Raw genomic sequence first — 24,925 nt, 5'->3', positions numbered from 1 at the left:
CATCAGCCAGGAAGCATAGGAACTGAGAAGTGGTCTGTGGTCCCCACCTGCAGAACCACTCCTTTATTGGGGGTGTCTTGCTAATTGCCTTTAATTTCCACCTGTTGTCTATTCCATTTGCACAACAGCATGTGAAATGTATTGTCAATCAGTGTTGCTTCCTAAGTGGACAGTTTGATTTCACAGAAGTGTGATTGACTGGGAGTTACATTGTGTTGTTTAAGTGTTCCCTTTATTTTTTTGAGCAGTGTATAGTAACTATGTACTGTATTTATACTATGATCCATCCATACTATGGAATGCCTACTGCCCTCATATGTCATGTCTGCTCAAATGTTTTACTTGGTTCTTCAATGATAGATGAAACAGTTAAGGTTAACTTTGATTCTATACATGGCCAACAAAATCTAACTTATCACATGGAATGATGGGGGTAAAAGCATATGGTTCTCGAACACTTAAAAAGATTGTCAGCAGATGTGGTTTTCTTGCAGAGTAAAAAAAATGTAAAGGAGAAATTGAACATTTATAGAAGAGCTGAGTTGGAGAGGCCTATGCTGCCACATACAGTAGTAACCGCAGAGATATAGGCATCCTGATAAATAAGAATACATAATTTTCCTTTGTACCTTACATGGTGAAAAATACACATTGATTTCATTGTACTGTATATCCCACCATAGGAAAATATGGTGGGTTTTTTATAGAATTTAAGCAATATTAGATCAAATCCAGAAAGGAACTATTATTTTAGCAGCTGACTTAATAAATCATGCATTCGATAAGATTCACAGACTTAGTAATACAAAAGGCAAATTTAAATGTAATCTCTACAAATAATACATTATCTGATGAACTTGCTTTAGAAAGGGGCACAAAACAGGGATATCCCCTCTCCCCCTCCTGTTTGCACTGGCAATTGAACCACTTGCAGAAATAATTAGACAGGACCCATGAACATAACAGGTATCAGTATTGGTAAACATGAATATAAACTAAACGTATTTGCAGATGATCTCCTGATATACCTGACAAATATTGAAAACTCAATGCTACCTTTGCTAAAAATATTTTCAGAACACTCAAAAATCTCAGTATTTAAAATTGACATGGAAAAAAGCAAAAATGTCAAATGGGAAAAAATAAAAAATAACTCACCATCTACAGCAATCCTTTAAGTGGACCATAAAAAATATACTTACGTTGCTTAATAAGAGACAATAAACAACAAATATATAAAAGAGGATAAAGATCATTTTATTCCATTATTCAACAATATGAAAGCAAATCTAATTCAATAGAATAATTTTCACATAAATCTTACAGGCAAAATAAACCTCTAGAATGGCATGGCTCCCAAAGTGTTATATTTATTTTTGGTAATACCAATTACCCACTGAAGATTTCCTGTTAACAAGTCATTGACAGTTTCCCTATCTTCTTTTAAAAAAGTATATTCAGTCATAACAGACTTTACATGGGCTAATAAAAGTAATAGAATAAAAAGGAAAGTTTGACATCTCCCTAAGCCTGAGGGTGGTTTTAACATTCCAGACTTAGAATTGTATCAAATCACTACCAAAGGATTTGACTTGCAACATATAGTTGAATGTACTAAAGCAGAACAATGGGTACATATTGAAGATGCACATGCTCATCCCCAGAATCTTTTTACATGTCTATTTTCAAAGGATTAAGGTAAGAACATTAACAACTTCATAGTTAAGAACACTATAACAATGTGGAATAAAATGTAACGTATTCTACAAGAACCTAAATCACTCCCTAAAAACACAACCTTATGGAACAATCCTTGGATAGCTTTTCAGAATTCACCAATAAGTTGGTCCACATGGAAAACTAAAGGCATGGAAACCGTAAATGACTTGGTAACAGGAAATACATTTATTTCCATGACAGAATGAAAAAGTAATTTTGGACTGACCGAATGTAGATAGTTTCAAATACATGGAAGTTGAAAGTTACATATCATGAAATTTCCATTTGAAATCTTTTGGACATCAGAGCAAACTAATAAAACTACAGTTAACAAACATTTACCATTAATCCAGTTTAATCTAACATATAGATTGTATTATGCAAAATTCAGAATTCATGTGGAAAACTAACAATGATTCAATAATCCATGCTTTCTGGGAATGCTATCAAGTCCAAAAGTTACAGGTGGAGATAGAAAATTGGCTGTCAGAAGTATTACAATATAAACTTTTAAGCCTTCTGTCTGCATACTGTATTTAGGTCTCCCGAGTGGTGCAGCGGTTCAAGGCACTGACCGAGAAAAACGAATTGGTACAATTTAAGGCCACGTGACAAACAATAATACAGGCACTAGGGATGGAGGTGTGAGCATGCAGGACTGGGCAGAGGAGATGTAGTGGTTTTTTGTGTGCGTCTGTAACTTGTTTGTTTGTGTATGTTTGTATGGTGTGAAATAAATAATGTAAAAAAAATATATATACATTTGAGAACATAACATTTGAAATGTCTTCAGGGTAAATCCATTTGAATTCAATCCATTTTTGACAGCAGCCTTTCGATTTGAACGAACCTTCCATACATATTTGCCCATGTAGTGCTTAGAATGTGACTTTCTGGACCTGAATGCCAAAACATTCAAGAGATAAAGGTACTCAAAGTTGACCCATTTTGCATACCCCACCATGCCATGAGACATCTATGTCTTCATCACTGGAAAAGATAAACGGTTGAGATTACATCACTTATAATTTCTGAAGATATGTTTCCTTTAACCTCAATTATATAAAAAAATATTTAAACTACTATTTTTTAATACACTATATATATTTCAGCCACACCCATTGCTGACAGGTGTATAAAATCGGGCACACGGCCATGCAATCTCCATAGACAAACATTGGCAGTAGAACGGCCTTACTGAAGAGCTCAGTGACTTTCAACGTGGCACCTTCCCAACAACTCAGTTTGTTACATTTCTGCCCTACTAGAGCTGCCCCGGATTTCATGGTTCGGGCTAGGCCTCTTAGTTCCAGCGAAGGGAAATCTTAATACTACAGCGTTCAATGACATTCTAGACAATAATGTGCATCCAACTTTGTTGCAACAGTTTGGGGAAGGCCCTTTCCTGTTTCAGCATGACATTGCCTCTGTGCACAAAGCGAGGTACATACAGAAATGGTTTGTCGAGATCGGTGTGGAAGACCTTGACTGGCCTGCACAGAGCCCTGACCTCAACCCCATCAAACACCTTTGGGATGAATTGGACCGCCAACAGCGAGCGAGGCCTAATCGGCCAACATCAGAGCCCGATTTCACTAATGCTCTTGTGGCTGAATGGAAGCAAGTCCCCGCAGCAATGTTCCAACATCTAGTGGAAAGCCTTCCGAGAAGAGTGGAGGCTGTTATAGCAGCAAAGGGGGGACCAACTGCATATTAATGCCCATGATTTTAGAATGAGATGTTCAAGGAGCAGGTGTCCATATACTTTTGGTCATGTAGTGTATTTCTCTCTGTGTGTTGTAATGTGTTTCTCCCACTTGGCAAGCCCCTGGCCCCATCCCTCACACATACCCAGGGACAAAGAGAGGGAGTGGGAAGGAGGCGGAAGGAAGGACACGGAGGAGAGGAAAGGTGGAAAGATGGCAGGAATGCTAAGAGGCGTTGTTGCATTCTTACCATGGTGGTGAGGATGTACTTGTAAAACGCTGATGTCATCCCCAACTCTGACGCCTGTGGAGAGAGAGAGAGAAGCGAAGGAGGGAGGGGAGACAGAGAGAAGGAGAGCGAGATAGAAAGTAAGAGAGAAGAGGGGGGAAGATAGATGGGGTAGTGGTAGGAGACAGAGTGAGGGTGAGAAAGAGAGAGAGAGAGAGAGAGAGAGAGAGAGAGAGAGAGAGAGAGAGAGGGATGGAAAGAGAGAGAGAGAGAGAGAGAGAGAGAGAGAGGGAGGTATGATGAGAGAGAGAGGGATGGAAAGAGAGAGAGAGGGATGGAAAGAGAGAGCTTACCATAACCACAGTGTTAAATTGTCAAACTTACACAATAAAGCTTAAGGCAGAGAGTAGACAGAGCAGAGAAGCAGAGCGCAGTGGTAATGCATGTACTGACAGACATTCAGACACAGTTCTATATAAAGGCCAATCTCTGAGTCACTCCTGTGCTCTGACTGCTGTTGCTACAGGCTGTACAATATACATCATCATAACACCTATGGACCCATTATCACCACTGAATATGGATTACCACATGTCAAATAGACATGCTGTCAGTACGATTTAAGCTGCTTAAGATAATTCAACCATTGTTGCTCCCTGTATAACTTCACAGGGTTCTCTGCATTACTGTCCTGTATCCAGCAAGCAATAATCATCAGTCGAATTGTTCTTGAGCTGGAAGTAGACCCAGACCACATATCTAAGATCAGATTATTATACCATTGGCCCTGATACTAAATCAGTCAATTGGTACAACTTCTCAGCCTGATCTCAGATCTGTTTGTGTTCTGCATGCGACAACTCGTGTAGCTACTCTATAAAAGCCACCCTAGCATTGAGGCATGACCCCTGACCTTTTTGAGGATGAGGTAGGAGATGGAGGCGTTGGCGTCGATGATGATGGTGGCCACCTTATCGTCTCGTATCTCCTTCAGCAGAGGGGTGGGATCCAGGCTGTCATCCAGCATCCTGATTGACAGCGCCTCCCTGGAGATCAGGAAGCGCCGCACTAGCTCCTCCAATCGCAGAAGGCCTGAGGGGCGGAGCCGGGAGAGAGCCGGAGAGAAGGGGAAGAGAAGGGATAGAATAACAGAGACATTTTGAGACTTATTTTAACATCCCACAAACGAACATGGGATATTGGAGATTGGCATTGTAAAATGCATAGAAAGTGTGCTATATTGGTAGTTCTAACAAGAGATCGTATATATTAGGTTCTGGGGAGATTCAATAATTATATCGTGCTAACCCACCACTGTGGCATTGACATAGAATATCTAGAATTTGACATTGTTGCCTATTGCATGTATATTGTATAGCACTGTGAAATGTATCCTATTCTGAGAGAGACGATGTGGTTGAAAGCAATTGAAAAAACTGACCCACCACTCCACTACGGACGGCCTGGTAATTACTTAGCCACGTACATAGCAACAAGACCCACTAGGGACAAGCCAAACAGAAAAGCTAAATGAACGTCTACTTCTTTCTCTCCCATTGGCATTCACAATATCAGACGTCTCCGGTGACGACATGATGCGTGTGATGCATCAACACATGACGCGTTCGTTCCTCAAAGCATTCTGTACTGCATATATACAGTACTGTAGCTAGTCCCTGGGCCAAACACTATGGAATGGTCCTTGGGGTTTAGAATATAAATTCTAATTCCCATTCTAATTCTATATTCTCTAGTAAAACGCTGCTAGATAAGTAAATAAAAGGAGCTACCAGCATCTGGGGAGCTTCACAGGGAGCCAGAGGGGAGAGAGAGAAGGGAGGGAGGGACAGGAGGGAGGGAGGGACAGGAGCCTCCCAGAGAGCAGGCCTGTAAGCAGTGTGGTAATCACTGAACCAGGCCAAAAACGTTAGTTTGAAGGAGGAGAAAAATCAATACTCTCTCTCTAGCTTCCTCTCTCTCTTTATCACTAACCTAACCTCTCCATCTTTTGCTCTAGCTCTTTTGTATCTCTCTCTTTCTTTTCCTATCCTGGTCACTTCTCCCCTTTGCTCTCCATCTCCTTTCTCATAATCTCTCCCCGTCCCTCTATTCCTCTCTCCAGCTCTTGCTTTCTCTCTCTCGATCCCTTTTTACCACCTCCCTCTCTCCTCTCCTTCCTCTGACCTCATCCATCTCATAAAAACTGCATAATGGCACTAGATTAATAGCTGGACGTGACCCATACATAACTAGAGAAGGAAACCTCCCCAAAAACATTTCAGTGAGCCCCAAAAAAACGGAAAATGCCTGGAAATCAACATAAAACATCTTTGTCCATGCAGCAACCGAATGGACACTATAAGAAGAAAAAACAAAACCATCTTGGTCTCCTTGCGTTACTCATCACTACATCTGATATGTGATGGACGGCGGCCCCATCTCTCACACACACACATAACGTCCACTTATCCTGAAAGCCACTCGACGGAGGTAGATGGAAAAATATGAAAACCCCTGTTGGTTGTAACCATGGTGTGTTAATCGTCTATCTCTCTGCAGCACACTGACTGTACGTACGTGTGTGTGGAGGGAGTCAGGCAGTCAGCCTGTTGAGTGGCTGTTAGCACCTTTTCTGCAGCCATGGCAACCAGCAGCTCCGCACAGCGATAGCTCCCACAGCCAAGTGGGTCAGAGAGTCTGTGGGTAACGGTAACCTTGACAAGCTCACTTCCCAGGCAAATATAGAGCCTCATCTGCACCCGCAATCACTATATCACCATGACTACCGTACCTGTTGCTTTTAAAACCTCTTCCAAATAGAGAAGCTTTTTCTAAACAAATCAAATAGACACAAGTCTCACATCAAACATCAGCAAATGGAAGGAAGGAAGTAGGTCTGTGTATCACATCAAAATCACTGATCATATCGGTGTACAGTTTCTGATGTATTTCAAAGGGTCTCATGTTCAAAGTGACAAGTCTATGAAGAGTAGAGGAGCTCTTCATTTTCTGAGACTGAAACAGGATTACAGCTCTTTGGAATAATTACTGTGCATCAATCATTAAATCAATAGTCTGATAGAGCAACGTACAATTGTTAGAGCTCAGTCTTTATACTGTATTAGGAGACTGACAGGTGGTTGACTGTCTGGCCAAGTGCTGGAGGATGAGTAAGAAGTAGATACTGTTGGAGTGTGATTGTATGGACCACGAGTTGTGTTGTTTGCATGTACAGTTTAGTGAACTTTAAGAGCAGCCTGTTAGAATGAGTGTCTAACAGCAGGGGACAGTCATAATCGCCCAGACAGTGTGAACGTGCCAAGATGCCGTGAGCTCGCACAGGGAGTGTGAGTTACACGAACACACACACACACACACACACACACACACAAAGGAACACACAAAGACACACACACAGGGCCTCCCGAGTGGCGCAGCGGTCTAAGGCACTGCATCGCAGTGCTAGAGACGTCACTACAGATCCGGGTTCGATCCCGGGCTGTGTCGCGACCGGAAGACCCATGAGGCGGCGTACAATTGGCCCAGCGTCATCCGGATTAGGGGAGGGTTTGGCCGGCTGGGATTTCCTTGTCCCATCGTGCTCTAGCAACTCCTTGTGGCATCCGGGTGCATGCAGGCTGACTTCGGTTGACAGCTGTACGGTGTTTCCTCCGACACATTGGTGCGGCTGGCTTCCGGGTTAAGCGAGCAGTGTGTCAAGAAGCAGTGTGGCTTGGCAGGGTCATGTTTCGGAAGGACGCATGGCTCTCGACCTTCGCCTCTCCCGAGTCCATACGGGAGTTGCAGCGATGGGACAAGACTATAACTACCAAATGGGGAGAAAAAGCAGCAAAACGTTAAAAAAAAAGTTATAATAATTTAAATAAACAAACACACAATTACATCTACATCCATGTGCACAAGCACACAGTACTCACACTCGGCCTTTGAGCAGACCAGGCTGGCTGAGGGGTAGCTGAAGGATCGCAGGATGGCTGCCACGGCCAAGCTCAGGTCCTCGTTGCTAGGGTACAGACTAACTGAGGCAAAACGCAGGTAGGGCAACCTGGGAGTCTCCTCTGGACCGATCTTTACATGAGGAATCTGGAGAGGAGAGGAGGAGAGGAGAGAGGAAAGGAAAGTAGAATAGGAGAGGAGAGAAGAGGAGGGGAGGGAAGGAGAGTATAAAAGAAGAAGCGAGAGAAAGGAAGGAAGAGCAGAGAAGGCAATGATATCAAAGAACCAGTATAGAAAACATTAAGGAGCGAGAGAGAGAGAGAGAGAGAGAGAGAGAGAGAGAGAGAGAGAGAGAGAGAGAGAGAGAGAGAGAAAGAGAAAGAGAGAGAGAGAGAGAGAGAGAGAGAGAGAGAGAGATAGAAAGATGGTGGGAGGAAACAGAAATTAGGAGAGGCGGGGAAGAGAAGAACAGAGTGAGAAGGGATAAAAGGCCAAACGGAGTAAAGAGTAAACAGATGGAAGAAGTGGTTGATGGTTAATTACATGAGGAGAGATTGAGCACTCCTGGGAGACTCAATCTCCTGACACTGTAACGATGAACAAGAAGGGTGTGTGAGAGAGAGAGACAGAGAGAGAGAGAGAGAGAGAAACGTGCATATCCATGCATGTGTGTATATGTTTGTGCCACTCACCTCCTTCTCTCCACATATATGACTGACAGTAGAGCCAGAAGCAGGGCTGTTGGCAGGGCCTATCACAGACACCACTCCTTTAGGTAGAATCTGGCACACTGAGAGGAGAGAGAGACAGAGGAACCGGAGTCAACCAGCTGCAATTCTCTTAAAATAAATTACTTTTGTCTAGGTGCTCTGTTAGTCTGGTGGGAATGTATTACTGTCTTTTTTGTCTGTTGCTATAAATGTTGAAGTGCAGTCTATTGTTTCTAATGCTTGTGGACCTCAGAACTCTTACTCACTCCTTGTTTTCTTGTTTAGAAAAGTTAACCCTCTGTCTAGGTTAACTATGAGACAGAACAGACTGACTGACGGACTGAACACGCCCTAACAGTAGGCAGTTAACCCTCTGTCAATGTTAACTATGAGACAGAACAGACTGACTGACGGACTGAACACACCCTAACAGTAGGCAGTTAACCCTCTGTCAATGTTAACTATGAGACAGAACAGACTGACTGACGGACTGAACACACCCTAACAGTAGGCAGTTAACCCTCTGTCAATGTTAACTATGAGACAGAACAGACTGACTGACGGACTGAACACACCCTAACAGTAGGCAGTTAACCCTCTGTCAATGTTAACTATGAGACAGAACAGACTGACTGACGGACTGAACACACCCTAACAGTAGGCAGTTAACCCTCTGTCAATGTTAACTATGAGACAGAACAGACTGACTGACGGACTGAACACGCCCTAACAGTAGGCAGTTAACCCTCTGTCAATGTTAACTATGAGACAGAACAGACTCAGACAGACTCACTCCTTTCCCTCTGCCCGTGAAGGGAAGGTGGCATATTGGAACCAAGCCACCTTCCCTTCACAGGCAGAGGGAAGGGAGTGAGTTTGTAGAATGGAACCTAGCCATTGCCTACACCTTAAAATGATCTATTTTCCTTTGTGACTACTGATGGGGAAAGGATGTAAACATAGCAGCATGGTGGAAACTCCATCTTGCCTACTGTTAGGGCGTCTGTCAGTCAGTCTGTTCTGTCTCATAGTTAACATATTGCTCAATGATCAGCTCCTCTTACTGATCAATGCCACTGACATACTGATTAAGGCCAACATGTCTTCCTGCCACACTGCACTGTGTCACAGTAACCATGGTTGTTGAACCTAGACAGTAACAGAGAAACGAGGCCTCTGAGTCAATGATTGACAGGGGGCAATAATCGCACACATCATGGGGCTACAGTAAGTAAAGTGGCTTGCGAAAGTATTCACCCCCTTGGCATTTTTCCTGTTTTGTTGCCTTAGAACCTGGAATTAAAATTGATTGTTTGAGGGATTGTATAATGTATGAAATGTATAATGTATTGTGAAATGTATGCATTCACTACTGTAAGTCGCTCTGGATAAGAGCGTCTGCTAAATAACTAAAATGTAAATGTAAATGTATAATTTGATTTACACAACATGCCTACCACTTTGAAGATGCAAAATAATTTTAATTGTGAAACAAACACCAAATAAGACAAAAAAAACGGAAAACTTGAGCGTGCATAACTATTCACCCCCCCAAAGTCAATACTTTGTAGAGCCACCTTTTGCAGCAATTACAGCTGCAAGTCTCTTGGGGTATGTCTCTATTAGCTTGGCACATCTAGCCACTGGGATTTTTGCCCATTCTTCAAGGCAAAACTGCTACAGCTCCTTCAAGTTGGATGGGTTCTGTTGGTCTACAGCAATCTTTAAGTCATACCACAGATTCTCAATTGAATTGAGGTCTGGGCTTTGACTAGGCTATTCCAAGACATTTAAATGTTTACCCTTAAACCATTCAAGTGTTGCTTTAGCAGTATGCTTAGGGTCATTGTCCTGCTGGAAGGTGAACCTCTGTCCCAGTCTCAAATCTCTGGGAGACTGAAACAGGTTTCCCTCAAGAATTTCCCTGTATTTTGCGCCCTCCATATTTTCTTCAATTCTGACCAGTTTCCCAGTCCCTGCCGATGAAAAACATCCCCACAGCATGATGCTGCCACCACCATGCTTCACTTTGGGGATGGTGTTCTCGGGGTGATGGGAGATGTTGGGTTTGCGCCAGACATAGCATTTTCCTTGATGGCCAAAAAGCTCAATTTTTGTCTCATCTGACCAGAGTCTCCGACATGCCTTTTGGCGAACACCAAACGTGTTTGCTTTTTTTTTCTTTAAGCAATGGCTTTTTTCTGGACACTCCTCCGTAAAGCCCAGCTCTGTGGAGTGTACGGCTTAAAGTGGCCTATGGACAGATACTCCAATCTCCGCTGTGGAGCTTTGCAGCTCCTTCAGGGTTATCTTTGGGCTCTTTGTTGCCTCTCTGATTTATGCCCTCTTTTCCTAGTACGTGAGTTTTGGTGGGCGGCCGTCTCTTGGCAGGTTTGTTTAGTGTTAGTGTTGATTAGTCTTATGTTAGCTAGCTACATAGTTGCCTTTGTATCATGATAATGGTGTAGTACTGAAACTATCGAGGTTACCTAGCCAGCTACACTTTCAAACAAAGTCAACAACGCAGCCACTGCTAGCTAACCTACTTCACCAGCCAGCCGTACTGTATCATTTTAGTCTTTTTAGTCAATAAGATTTTTGCAACGTAAGCTTAACTTTTTGAACATTCGAGACGTGTAGTCCACTTGTCATTCCAATCTCCTTTGCATTAGCGTAGCCTCTTCTGTAGCTTGTCAACTATGTGTCTGTCTATCCCTGTTCTCTCCCCTCTGCACAGGCCATACAAACGCTTCACACCGCGTGGCCGCTGCCACTCTAACCTTGTTGTCCCAGCGCGCACAACCCACGTGGAGTTCCAGGTCTCCGGCAGCCTCTGGAACTGCCGATCTGCGGCCAACAAGGCAGAGTTCATCTCAGCCTATGCTACCCTCCAGTCCCTCGACTTCTTGGCGCTGACGGAAACATGGATTACCACAGATAACACTGCTACTCCTACTGCTCTCTCCTCATCTGCCCACGTGTTCTCGCATACCCCGAGAGCATCTGGCCAGCGGGGTGGTGGCACTGGAATCCTCATCTCTCCCAAGTGGACATTCTCTCTTTCTCCCCTGACCCATCTGTCTATCGCCTCCTTTGAATTCCATGCTGTCACAGTTACCAGCCCTTTTAAGCTTAACATCCTTATCATTTATCGCCCTCCAGGTTCCCTTGGAGAGTTGATCAATGAGCTTGACGCCTTGATAAGTTCCTTTCCTGAGGATGGCTCACCTCTCTCAGTTCTGGGTGACTTTAACCTCCCCACGTCTACCTTTGACTCATTCCTCTTCTTTCCACTCCTCTCCTCTTTTGACCTCACCCTCTCACCTTCCCCCCCTACTCACAAGGCAGGCAATACGCTTGACCTCATCTTTACTAAATGCTGTTCTTCCACTAATCTCATTGCAACTCCCCTCCAAGTCTCCGACCACTACCTTGTATCCTTTTCCCTCTCGCTCTCCTCCAACACTTCTCACTCTGCCCCTACTCGGATGGTATTGCGCCGTCGCAACCTTCGCTCTCTCTCTCCCACTACTCTCTCCTCTTCCATCCTATCATCTCTTCCCTCTGCTCAAACCTTCTCCAACCTATCTCCTGATTCTGCCTCCTCAACCCTCCTCTCCTCCCTTTCTGCATCCTTTGACTCTCTATGTCCTCTATCCTCCAGGCCGGCTCGGTCCTCCCCTCCTGCTCCGTGGCTCGACGACTCATTGCGAGCTCACAGAACAGGGCTCTGGGCAGCCGAGCGGAAATGGAGGAAAACTCGCCTCCCTGCGGACCTGGCATCCTTTCACTCCCTCCTCGCTACATTTTCCTCTTCTGTTTCTGCTGCTAAAGCCACTTTCTACCACTCTGAATTCCAAGCATCTGCCTCTAACCCTAGGAAGCTCTTTGCCACCTTCTCCTCCCTCCTGAATCCTCCTCCCCCTCCCCCCTCCTCCCTCTCTGCAGATGACTTCGTCAACCATTTTGAAAAGAAGGTCGACGACATCCGATCCTCGTTTGTCAAGTCAAACGACACCGCTGGTCCTGCTCACACTGCCCTACCCTGTGCTTTGACCTCTTTCTCCCCCCTCTCTCCAGATGAAATCTCGCGTCTTGTGACAGCCGGCCGCCCAACAACCTGCCTGCTTGACCCTATCCCCTCCTCTCTTCTCCAGACCATTTCCGGAGACCTTCTCCCTTACCTCACCTCGCTCATCAACTCATCCTTGACCGCTGGCTACGTCCCTTCAGTCTTCAGAGAGCGAGAGTTGCACCCCTTCTGAAAAAACCTACACTCGATCCCTCCCATGTCAACAACTACAGACCAGTATCCCTTCTTTCTTTTCTCTCCAAAACTCTTGAACGTGCCGTCCTTGGCCAGCTCTCTTGCTATCTCTCTCAGAATGACCTTCTTGACCCAAATCAGTCAGGTTTCAAGACTGGTCATTCAACTGAGACTGCTCTTCTCTGTGTCACGGAGGCTCTCCGCACTGCTAAAGCTAACTCTCTCTCCTCTGCTCTCATCCTTCTAGACCTATCTGCTGCCTTTGACACTGTGAACCACCAGATCCTCCTCTCCACCCTCTCCGAGCTGGGCATCTCCGGTGCGGCCCACGCTTGGATTGCGTCCTACCAGACAGGTCGCTCCTACCAGGTGGCGTTGCGAGAATCTGTCTCCGCACCACGTGCTCTCACCACTGGTGTCCCCCAGGGCTCTGTTCTAGGCCCTCTCCTATTCTCGCTATACACCAAGTCACTTGGCTCTGTCATATCCTCACATGGTCTCTCCTATCATTGCTATGCAGACGACACTCAATTAATCTTCTCCTTTCCCCCTTCTGATAACCAGGTGGCGAATCGCATCTCTGCATGTCTGGCAGACATATCAGTGTGGATGACGGATCACCACCTCAAGCTGAACCCCGGCAAGACGGAGCTGCTTTTCCTCCCGGGGAAGGACTGCCCGTTCCATGATCTCGCCATCACGGTTGACAACTCCATTGTGTCCTCCTCCCAGAGTGCTAAGAACCTTGGCGTGACCCTGGACAACACCCTGTCGTTCTCCACTAACATCAAGGCGGTGACCCGATCCTGTAGGTTCATGCTCTACAACATTCGCAGAGTACGACCCTGCCTCACACAGGAAGTGGCACAGGTCCTAATCCAGGCACTTGTCATCTCCCGTCTGGATTACTGCAACTCGCTGTTGGCTGGGCTCCCTGCCTGTGCCATTAAACCCCTATAACTCATCCAGAACGCCGCAGCTCGTCTGGTGTTCAACCTTCCCAAGTTCTCTCACGTCACCCCGCTCCTCCGCTCTCTCCACTGGCTTCCAGTTGAAGCTCGCATCCGCTACAAGACCATGGTGCTTGCCTACGGAGCCGTGAGGGGAACGGCACCTCCGTACCTTCAGGCTCTGATCAGTCCCTACACCCAAACGAGGGCACTGCGCTCATCCACCTCTGGCCTGCTGGCCCCCCTACCTCTGAGGAAGCACAGTACCCGCTCAGCCCAGTCAAAACTGTTCGCTGCTCTGGCACCCCTATGGTGGAACAAGCTCCCTCACGACGTCAGGACAGCAGAGTCAATCACCACCTTCCAGAGACACCTGAAACCCCACCTTTTTAAGGAATACCTGGGATAGGACAAAGTAATCCTTCTAACCCCCCCCCCCCTAAAAGATTTAGATGCACTATTGTAAAGTGGTTGTTCCACTGGATATCATAAGGTGAACGCACCAATTTGTAAGTCTCTCTGGATAAGAGCGTCTGCTAAATGACTTAAATGTAAAATGTAAATGTTTGTTGTGGTACCATATTCTTTCCATTTTTTAATAATGGATTTAATGGGGATCCGTAGGATGTTCAAAGTTTCAGATATTTTTTTAGAACCCAACCCTGATCTGTACTTCTCCACAACTTTGTCTCTGACCTGTTTGGAGAGCTCCTTGGTCTTCATGGTGCCGCTTGCTTGGTGGTGCCGCTTGCTTGGTGGTGCCCCTTGCTTAGTGGTGTTGCAGATTCTGGGGCCTTTCAGAACAGGTGCATTTATACTGAGATCATGCGAAAGATCATGTGACACTTAAATAAAGTCCACATGTGCGCAATCTAACTAATTATGTGACTTCTGAAGGTAATTGGTTGATCTTATTTAGGGGCTTCATAGCAAAGGGGGTGAATACATATGCACGCACCACTTTTCAGTTTTTTTATCTTTTAGAATTTTTGAAACAAGTTATTTTTTTCATTTCACTTCACCAATTTGTAATATTTAGTGTATGTCCATTACATGAAATCCAAATGAAAATCTATTTAAATTACCGGTTGTAATGCAACAAAACAGGAAAAACGCCAAGCGGGATGAATACTTTTGCAAGGCACTGTGTATGGCGCATCTTCACATCAGTTCTGCTGAAAGAAATGAGATGAGGAGAGGAAGCTGCTTCAGACTACTGAGATTCACCCTGGGCTCCATTTCATTCCTCTACATCGCTCCATCCTCATCATCCATAACCTCTGGCGTGTGTGCGCGTGTGCGTGTGTCTCATACAGCTACAGCTGTAAGATGAGGCCTGTGATCCAAGAGACCCTGATGGCAAATACGCCTGTCAGAGTGTCCTGCCCACTGGTCAAGGACACACATACACACACACATACACCTATATATATATATATATATATATATATATATATATATATATATATATATATATATATATATATATGAATAAAGTCACACACACACACACACACACACACACACACACACACACACACACACACACACACACACACACACACACACACACATGAATAAAGCTACACACAAACACACACACACACACACATACTGTACTGTACATTCACACACGTCCACACACAGTCACTTCTCCCTCCAGCTCGCTGTGGCCAGCGGCAGGGTGGTGACTTCTTGCAATGGGAACAGCAAGTGTCTGTATCCTGATAGAAGTCATTGGGCTGTGAGCTAATACACATAAACTACTGAATGAAATCCTCAGTCTATTTTGTAATAAAGTCTGTAGTACTGGTATTACTGGTCAGTACTGGTCAGTACTGGTCTGTACTGGTATTACTGGTCAGTACTGGTCAGTACGGGTCTGTACTGGTATTACTGGTCAGAAATGGTCTGTACTGGTATTACTGGTATGTACTGGTATTACAAGTCAGTACTGGTCTGTACTGGTATTACTGATCAGTACTGGACTGCACTGGTCTGTACTGGTCAGTACTGGTCTGTACTGGTATTACGGGTCAGTAATGGTCAGTACTGGTCTGTACTGAGAAGTACTGGTCTGTACTGGTATTACGGGTCAGTAATGGTCAGTACTGGTCTGTACTGAGAAGTACTGGTCTGTACTGGTATTACTAGTCAGTACTGGTCTGTACTGGTATTACTGGTCTGTACTGGTAAAACTGGTCTGTACTGGTATGACTGGTCTGTTCTGGTATGTACTGATATTACTGGTCAGTACTGGTATTACTGATCAGTACTTGTCTGTACTGGTATTATTACTGGTCAGTACCGGTCTCTACTGGTATTACTGGTCAGTATTTGTCTGCATAGAGGTGGATCAGAGAATCACCAGCAGCAAGTGCGACATCATTGATGTATACAGAGAAAAGAGTCGGCCCGAGAATTGAACCCTGTGGCACCCCCATAGAGACTGCCAGAGGTCCGGACAACAGGCCCTCCGATTTGACACACTGAACTCTATCTGAGAAGTAGTTGGTGAACCAGGCGAGGCAGTCATTTGAGAAACCAAGGCTATTGAGTCTGCCGATAAGAATGCGGTGATTGACAGAGTCGAAGCCTTGGCCTGGTCGATAAAGGCACAGTACTGTCTTCTATCGATGGCAGTCATGATATTGTTTAGGACCTTGAGCGTGGCTGAGGTGCACCCATGACCAGCTCGGAAACCAGATTGCAGAGCGGAAAAGGTACGGTGGGATTTGAAATGGTCGGTGATCTGTTTGTTAACTTGGATTTTGAAGACTTTAGAAAGGCAGGGAAGGATAGATATAGGTCTGTAACAATGTGGGTCTAGAGTGCCTCCCCCTTTGAAGAGGGGGATGACCGTGGCAGTTTTCCAATCTTTAGGGATCTCAGACGATACGAAATAGAGGTTGAACAGGCTTTCTAAAATCTTAGAAAGAGAGTGTCCAGATTGTCTAGCCCAGCTGATTTGTAGGGGTCCAGATTTTGCAGCTCTTTCAGAACATCAGCTATCTGGATTTGGGTGAAGGAGAAGCGGGGGGTCTTGGGCAAGTTGCTGCGGGGGGTGAGGAGCTGTTGGCCAGGGTAGGTGTAGCCAGGTGGAAAGCATGGCCAGCTGTAGAAAAATGCTTATTGAAATTCTCAATTATCGTAGATTTATTGGTGGTGACAGTGTTTCCTAGCCTCAGTGCAGTGGGCAGCTGGGAGGAGGTGCTCTTATTCTCCATGGACTTTACAGTGTCCCAAAACTTTTGGGAATTTGTGCTACAGGATGCAAATTTCTGTTTGAAAAAGCTAGCCTTTGCTTTCCTAACTGACTGTGTATATTGGTTCCTAACTTCCCTGAAAAAATGTGCATATCGCGGGGGCTATTCGATGCTAATGCAGTATGCCACAGGATGTTTTTGTACTGGTCAAGGGCAGTCAAATCTGGAGTGAACCAAGGGCTATATCTGTTTTTAGTTCTATATTTTTTAAATGGGGCATGCTTACTTAAGATGGTGAGGAAAGCACTTTTAAAGAATAACCAGGCATCCTCTACTGATGGGATGAGGTCAATATCCTTCCAGGATACCCAGGCCAGGTCAATTAGAAAGGCCTGCTTGCTGAAGTGTTTTAGGGAGCGTTTGACAGTGATGAGGGGTGGTTGTTTGTCCGCGGACACATTATGGACGCAGGCAATGAGGCAGTGATCGCTGAGATCCTGGTTGAAGACAGCAGAGGAGTATTTAGAGTGCAAGTTGGTCAGGATGATATCTATGAGGGTGCCCGTGTTTACGGATTTAGGGTTGTACCTGGCAGGTTCCTTGATAATTTGTGTGAGATTGAGGGCATCTACAGTGGGGGGAAAAAGTATTTGATCCCCTGCTGATTTTGTACGTTTGCCCACTGACAAAGAAATGATCAGTCTATAATTTTAATGGTAGGTTTATTTGAACAGTGAGAGACAGAATAACAACAAAAAAAATCCAGAAAAACGCATGTCAAAAATGTTACAAATTAATTTGCATTTTAATGAGGGAAATAAGTATTTGACCCCCTCTCAATCAGAAAGATTTCTGGCTCCCAGGTGTCTTTTATACAGGTAACAAGCTGAGATTAGGAGCGCACTCTTAAAGGGAGTGCTCCTAACCGCAGCTTGTTACCTGTAAAAAAGACACCTGTCCACAGAAACAATCAATCAATCAGATTCCAAACTCTCCACCTTGGCCAAGACCAAAGAGCTCTCCAAGGATGTCAGGGACAAGATTGTAGACCTACACAAGGCTGGAATGGGCTACAAGATCATTGCCAAGCAGCTTGGTGAGAAGGTGACAACATTTGGTGTGATTATTCGCAGATGGAAGAAACACAAAAAACTCGCAATATCCCTCGGCCTGGGGCTCCATGCAAGATCTCACCTCGTGGAGTTGCAATGATCATGAGAACGGTGAGGAATCCGCCCAGAACTACATGGGAGGATCTTGTCAATGATCTCAAGGCAGCTGGGACCAAGAAAACAATTGGTAACACACTACGCCATGAAGGACTGAAATCCTGCAGCGCCCGCAAGGTCCCCCTGCTCAAGAACACATATACATGCCCGTCTGAAGTTTGACAATGAACATCTGAATTACTCAGAGGACAACTGGTGAAAGTGTTGTGGTCAGATGAGACCAAAATGGAGTTCTTTGGCATCAACTCAACTCGCCGTGTTTGGAGGAGGAGGAATGCTGCCTATGACCCCAAGAACACCGTCTCCACCGTCAAACATGGAGGTGGAAACATTATGCTTTGGGGGTGTTTTTCTGCTAAGGGGACAGGACAACTTCACCGCATCAAAGGGACGATGGACGGGGCCATGTACCATCAAATCTTGGGTGAGAACCTCCTTCCCTCAGCCAGGGCATTAAAAATGGGTCGTGGATGGGCATTCCAGCATGACAATGACCCAAAACACACGGCCAAGGCAACAAAGGAGTGGCTCAAGAAGAAGCACATTAAGGTCCTGGAGTGGCCTAGCCAGTCTCCAGACCTTAATCCCATAGAAAATCTGTGGAGGGAGCTGAAGGTTTGAGTTGCCAAACGTCAGCCTCGAAACCTTAATGACTTGGAGAAGATCTGCAAAGAGGAGTGGGACAAAATCCCTCCTGAGATGTGTGCAAACCTGGTGGCCAACTACAAGAAACATCTGACCTCTGTGATTGCCAACAAGGGTTTTTCCACCAAGTACTAAGTCATGTTTTGCAGAGGGGTCAAATACTTATTTCCCTCATTAAAATGCAAATCATTTTATAACATTTTTTACATGCGTTTTTCTGGATATTTGTGTTGTTATTCTGTCTCTCACTGTTCAAATAAACATACCATTAACATTATAGACTGATCATTTCTTTGTCAGTGGGCAAACGTGCAAAATCAGCAGGGGATCAAATACTTTTTCCCCCACTGTAGCTTAGATTGTAGGAAGGCCGGGGTGTTAAGCATATCTCAGTTTAGGTCACCTAACACTATGAACTCTGAAATAAATGAGGGGCAATCAATTCACATATGGTGTCCAGGGCACAGCTGGGGGCTGAGGGGGGTCTATAACAAGCGGCAACATTGAGAGACTTATATCTGGAAAGGTGGATTTTTAAAAGTAGAAGCTCAAACTGTTTGGGTACAGACCTGGATAGTATGATAGAACTCTGCAGACTATTTCTACAGTAGATTGCAACTCTGCCCCCTTTGGCATTTCTATCTTGACGGAAAATGTTGTAGATGAAGATGGAAATTTCAGAATTTTTGGTGGCCTTCCTGAGCCAGGATTCAGACATGGCTAGGACATCAGGGTTGGCGGAGTGTGCTAAAGCAGTGAATAATACAAACTTAGGGAGGAGGCTTCTGATGTTAACATGCATGAAACCAAGGCTTTTACAGTTACAGAAGTCAACAAATGAGAGTGCCTGGGGAATAGGTGTAGTACCGGGGGCTACAGGGCCTGGGTTAACCTCTACATCACCAGAGGAACACAGGAGGAGTAGGATAAGGGTACGGCTAAAGGCTATAAGAACTGGTCGTCTAGTGCGTTCGGAACAGAGAATCAAAGGAGCAGATTTCTGGGCGTGGTAGAATAGATTCAGGGCATAATGTACAGACAAGGGTATGGTAGGATGTGAGTACAGTGGAGATTAACCTAGGCGTTGAGTGACGATGAGAGAGGTTGCATCTCTGGCGGCACCAGTTAAGCCAGGTGAGGCTCCACATGTAGGTACATACAGGACCTGAGTTCGAGGCTGGGGCCGACAGATAAACAAAATGAGGTACCATGTTATTGAAACAGTCCAGCGGGCATCAGCTGTGTAGCCGAGGGATCATAGGTGAGCGGGAGACACAGCGTTCAGAAAGCCAGCGGGCCGGAGCTAGCAGATGGGTCTTCGGTGACATCGCAACGGAAAAGCCTGTTGAAACCACATCGGACGATTACGTCGGCAGACCAGTCATGATGGATCGCCGGGGCTCCGTGTCGACAATAAAGGGTCCAGGCCAATTGGCAAAATAGGCATTGTAGCCCAAGAATTAGCTGGTATATGGGCCTAGCTCGAGGCTAGCTCAAAGCTAACTGGTGCTTGCTTCGGGACAGAGGCGTTAGCTAACAGTAGCCACTCGGTTGCAGCTAGTTAGCTGCGATGATCCAGTATAACGGTCCAGAGCTTGCGGCAGGAATCTGGTGATGTGGTAGAGAGAAGCAATCCGATATGCTCTGGGTTGATATCGTGCTGTGCAGACTGGCAGGTATTGTCCGAGCTAAAGCTGGCTGGTGTCCGAGCTAAAGGGCAAGACCGCTAGCCGTGGCTAACAATAACTAATAGCTAGTAGCTAGTTAGCTGGCTAGCTTCTGATGGAGGTTCCAGTTATAAGGAATAAAAATAGCAGATCCGTACCACATTGGGTGAGGCGGATTGCAGGAAAGGTTGCAGGAAAGTATATTTAGTTCGTAGATAGAAAGTTTGATTAAAATACAAAAAAAAAGACTATATACACGGGATAAGACAAAGACAAACACACGTCCGACTGCTACGCCATCTTGGATTTGCAGCCTAGTCAGTACTGGTCTTAGTGGTCTGTAGTGGTGTTACTCACTGGTGTCAGTGGTCTCGTACTGGGAGTCCCTCTGCAGTTCAAATATGTCCACCTCCACACGGGCTCTGGCCCCTCCCTCCATCACACTGTTGATGTTCTCCCTGGCCAGGGCCAGAGCCAGCCGCTCCCCACGCCCACACACTGACTGGTCATCCAGGATCGCAGCTACATAGAGAGGGAGGGAGACGGAGAGATATGGAGCAGGAGAAAACATTGATGTTACTCACCATTAGACAGTAAGACAAAAAGAGAAGAGACAAACAGAGTATTTACGAGGGGTGTGAAGGCCAGGTGAGTGAGTGGGTGTGTCTTGGTGGAGGGGGGTGAGACACTGGGGGAGGAGGGGGAGACAGACACCTGAGGGTGATCAAGGGATGGAAGGATGGATGGATTGATTGATAGATGGACACACCCATCCGGACGGAAGAGAGCAGGGCGGCCTGGCTTCCGGAGCGTGGTGCCATGGTAACTAACAGGAAGGAGGAGAAGTGTATCGACAGCAGCAGCGCTGGCAGAGCCGGCATCTTCTACTGCTCCTCATGGAGAACGGTCTGCTGGCTGCCTGCTCGCCACCTACAGGACGGGAGGATACGTTACAACACCAAAATATACACAAACACACAGACACACACTCACAAACACAGACACACATACATACACACACAACCGTTCTGACTCTGTGCACACACCTGTAGCTCCAATGGTTAAATCTCTATTTAAAGAGCTTGTTACGATCACAAGACCCACACATGAAACACACACAGCTCTGCTCTGCCTGCTGCAAAACCACCCTCACTCACTCTGAGTGACAACCCCCATTCTAAGTGACAGTTTAATGTGTGTGTGAGAACAGACAAAAAGATGAAGCGTATGTGTGTGGTGTATAGCGTCTTGTTTCTGCTCACCGTCAGCTGGTCATGACCCTCAGTTTGACCTCTGAGATGGAGATGTGTGTGTGATGTGTGTCTGGTATCTGTGTGAGTTGGAGATGAGTCACCTTTGACCCTGTAGGCACAACACAGCAGCTTGACTGCTTCTATTTGACCCCAGGGAGGTGAGAATGTTTTGCCTCTCCATCTCTCTTCCCTACATTTCCCTTCACGCTTGTCTTTTTTTACTCTCCCTCCCTTTCTCCCTCTCCCCCTTAGATCTCCCTTTCTCCCTCTCCCCCGTAGCTCTCCCTTTCTCCCTCTCCCCCGTATCCCTCCCTTTCTCCCTCTCCCCCGTAGCTCTCCCTTTCTCCCTCTCCCCCGTATCCCTCCCTTTCTCCCTCTCCCCTTCTCCCTCTCCCCCTGTAGCTCTCCCTTTCTCCCTCTCCCCCGTATCCCTCCCTTTCTCCCTCTCCCCCGTAGCTCTCCCTTTCTCCCTCTCCCCCGTATCCCTCCCTTTCTCCCTCTCCCCTTCTCCCTCTCCCCCTGTAGCTCTCCCTTTCTCCCTCTCCCCCTGTAGCTCTCCCTTTCTCCCTCTCCCCCTTAGCTTTCCATTTCTCCCTCTCCCCCTTAGCTCTCCCTTTCTCCCTCTCCCCTTAGCTCTCCCTTTCTCCCTCTCCCCCTTTCACCCGCTCCCCCTTTCTCCCACTCCCCCTTAGCTCTCCCCTTCTCCCTCCCCCTTAGCTCTCCCTTTCTCCCTCTCCCCTTTAGCTCTCCCTTTCTCCCTCTCCCCTTTAGCTCTCCCTTTCTCCCTCTCCCTCTTAGCTCTCCCTTTCTACCTCTCCCCCTTAGCTCTCCCTTTCACTCTCCCTTTCTCCCTCTCCCCCTGTAGCTCTCCCTTTCTCCCTCTCCCCCTGTAGCTCTCCCTTTCTCCCTCTCCCCCTTAGCTCTCCCTTTCTCCCTCTCCCCTTTAGCTCTCCCTTTCTCCCTCTCCCCTTTAGCTCTCCCTTTCTACCTCTCCCCCTTAGCTCTCCCTTTCACTCTCCCTTTCTCCCTCTCCCCCTGTAGCTCTCCCTTTCTCCCTCTCCCCTTTAGCTCTCCCTTTCTCCCTCTCCCCCTTAGCTCTCCCTTTCTCCCTCTCCCTTTAGCTCTCCCTTTCTCCCTCTCCCCCTCAGCTCTCCCTTTCTTTTATTGTTCTCTCACATCAAGTAGCTGTCTGACTTCATCCTACCCTCCTGCCCCACATGCACCGTTCACTCCTCCAGGTCCATCTCCCTTCAGCAGCCCTACAGCAGACTAAACAGTATGGGTGACAGGGCTTTCAGTTGTGTGGCCCCTCAGCAGTGGATCACACTTCCAGTCATTGTCAGGGCTGCAGAGTCTCTGGACTCGTTTAAGGCGCAGCTAAAGACTGAGCAATTCAGAAACGCTTTCAATGACCTACAATATGAGTCAAAGGTTTGGACACACCTATTCATTCAAGGGTTTTTCTTTATTTTGACTATTTTCTACATTGTAGAATAATAGTGAAAACATCAAAACTATAAAATAACACATGGAATCATGTAGTAACCAAAAAAGTGCTAAACAAATCAAAATATATTTTAGATTTTAGATTCTTCAAAGTAGCCACCCTTTGCCTTGACAACAGCTTCATGAGGTAGTTACCTGAAATGCATTTCAATTAACAGGTGTTCCTTGTTAAAAGTTAATTTGTGGAATTTCTTTCCTTCTTTAATGCGTTTGGGCCAATCAGTTGTGTTGTGACAAGGTAGGGGTGGTATACAGAAGATAGCCCTATTTGGTAAAATGCCAAGTCCATATTATGGCAAGAGCAACTCAAATAAGCTAAGAGAAAGGACAGTACATCATTACTTTAAGATATGAAGGTCAGTCAATGCGGAAAATAAGTGCAGTCGCAAAAACCATCAAGCGCTATGATGAAACTGGCTCTCATGAGGACCACCACAGGAAAGGAAGACCCAGAGTTACCTCTGCTGCAGGGGATAAGTTCATTAGAGTTAACTGCACCTCAGATTGTAGCCCCCAAAAAATGCTTCACAGAGTTCAAGTAACATACACATCTCAACATCAACTGTTCAGAGGAGACTGTGTGAATCAGGCCTTCATGGTCGAATTGCTGCAAAGAAACCACTACTAAAGGACACCAATAAGAAGAAGAGACTTGCTTGGGCCAATAAACACGAGCAATGCACATTAAACTGGTGGAAATCTGTCCTTTGGTCTGATGAGTCCATCGTGTCTTTGTGAGATGCAGAGTAGGTGAACGGATGATCTCCCCATGTGTGGTTCCAACCGTGAAGCGTGGAAGTGTGATGGTGTGGGGGGGCTTTGCTGGTGACGCTGTCAATGATTTATTTAGAATTCAAGGCACACTTAACCAGCATGGCTACCACAGCATTCTGCAGCGATACACCATCCCATCTGGTTTGCACTTAGTGGGACTATGATTTGTTTTTCAACAGGACAAAGGCTGTGTAAGGGCTATTTGACCAATAAGGAGAGTGAAGGAGTGCTGCATCAGATGACCTGGCCTCCACAATCACCCGACCTCAACCCAATTGAGATGCTTTGGACCGCACAGTGAAGGAAAAACTGTTTGAGAGAATGCCAAGAGTGTGCAAAGCTCTCATCAAGGCAAAGTGTGGCTTCTTCGAAGAATCTAAAATCTAAAATATTTGTTGATTTGTTTAACACTTTTTTGGTTACTACATGATTCCATATGTATTATTTCATAGTTTTGATGTTTTCACTATTATTATACAATGTAGAAAATAGTCAAAATAAAGAAAAACTCTTGAATGAGTAGGTGTGTCCAAACTTTTGACTGGTACTGTATGTTAATTCAGTTCTCCTGTCCACTGGATCTGATGCCTTGGGTATTAGAAAAGCACTTTACAAATTAAATGAGAGAGAGAGTGTGTGTGTGTGTGTGTGTGTGTGTGTGTGTGTGTGTGTGTGTGTGTGTGTGTGTGTGTGTGTGTGTGTGCGTGTGTGTGTGTGTGTGCGTGTGTGTGTGTGTGTGTACTGTCCATCAGGTCACACTGTTCCTGTCATTAGGTTCAGGTAGCGTTGACATCGGAACACTAAAGCCGTTATGCAAGAGGTTACAGACACAGACGTCACAATGAGACCACTGCCACATGCTGCTCTGTCACCCTGCCACTCTGCTCTCTGGATCTGACTGAGTTGTGTAATGAAGTGTGTCCTGTAATATATTGTATTTCCTGTATTGTGAATAGACACACTGTACCACACATATATTCTAAAGAACTGGACCTGGAGTCAGAACAGCTGCTCCCCTTTTCTCAATCTATCTTCACAACGCCAGAGTTAGTGGGTGTTTGTGGGGGGGGGGGGGGGGGGGGGGGGGGGGGGGGGGGGGGGGGGGGG

The 24,925-nt window shown here is 45.8% G+C and overlaps 1 protein-coding gene across 7 annotated transcripts in view; it reads right to left on the bottom strand.

Moving 5' to 3' along the window:
- Positions 1-24,925, bottom strand: part of LOC115176487 (glutamate receptor ionotropic, kainate 5) — a 105,799-nt gene that overhangs the window by 17,024 nt on the left and 63,850 nt on the right. For all 7 annotated transcript variants that reach the window (XM_029736519.1, XM_029736525.1, XM_029736521.1 and 4 more), the window contains 6 exons: positions 21,055-21,215; positions 20,643-20,807; positions 8,304-8,401; positions 7,593-7,758; positions 4,568-4,746; positions 3,676-3,729 (listed from right to left, as the gene is read on the bottom strand). In XM_029736519.1, the coding sequence (XP_029592379.1) occupies positions 3,676-3,729; positions 4,568-4,746; positions 7,593-7,758; positions 8,304-8,401; positions 20,643-20,807; positions 21,055-21,166 (774 nt within the window). In that variant the 5' untranslated portion in view covers positions 21,167-21,215. The remainder of the gene's footprint in view (positions 1-3,675; positions 3,730-4,567; positions 4,747-7,592; positions 7,759-8,303; positions 8,402-20,642; positions 20,808-21,054; positions 21,216-24,925) is intronic.

The sequence above is a fragment of the Salmo trutta genome, chromosome 37, assembly GCF_901001165.1.
Source record: "Salmo trutta chromosome 37, fSalTru1.1, whole genome shotgun sequence".
NCBI lineage: Eukaryota > Metazoa > Chordata > Actinopteri > Salmoniformes > Salmonidae > Salmo > Salmo trutta.
Note: the sequence above shows the minus strand (reverse complement) of the source record. Positions and strands in the feature narration are given on the sequence as shown.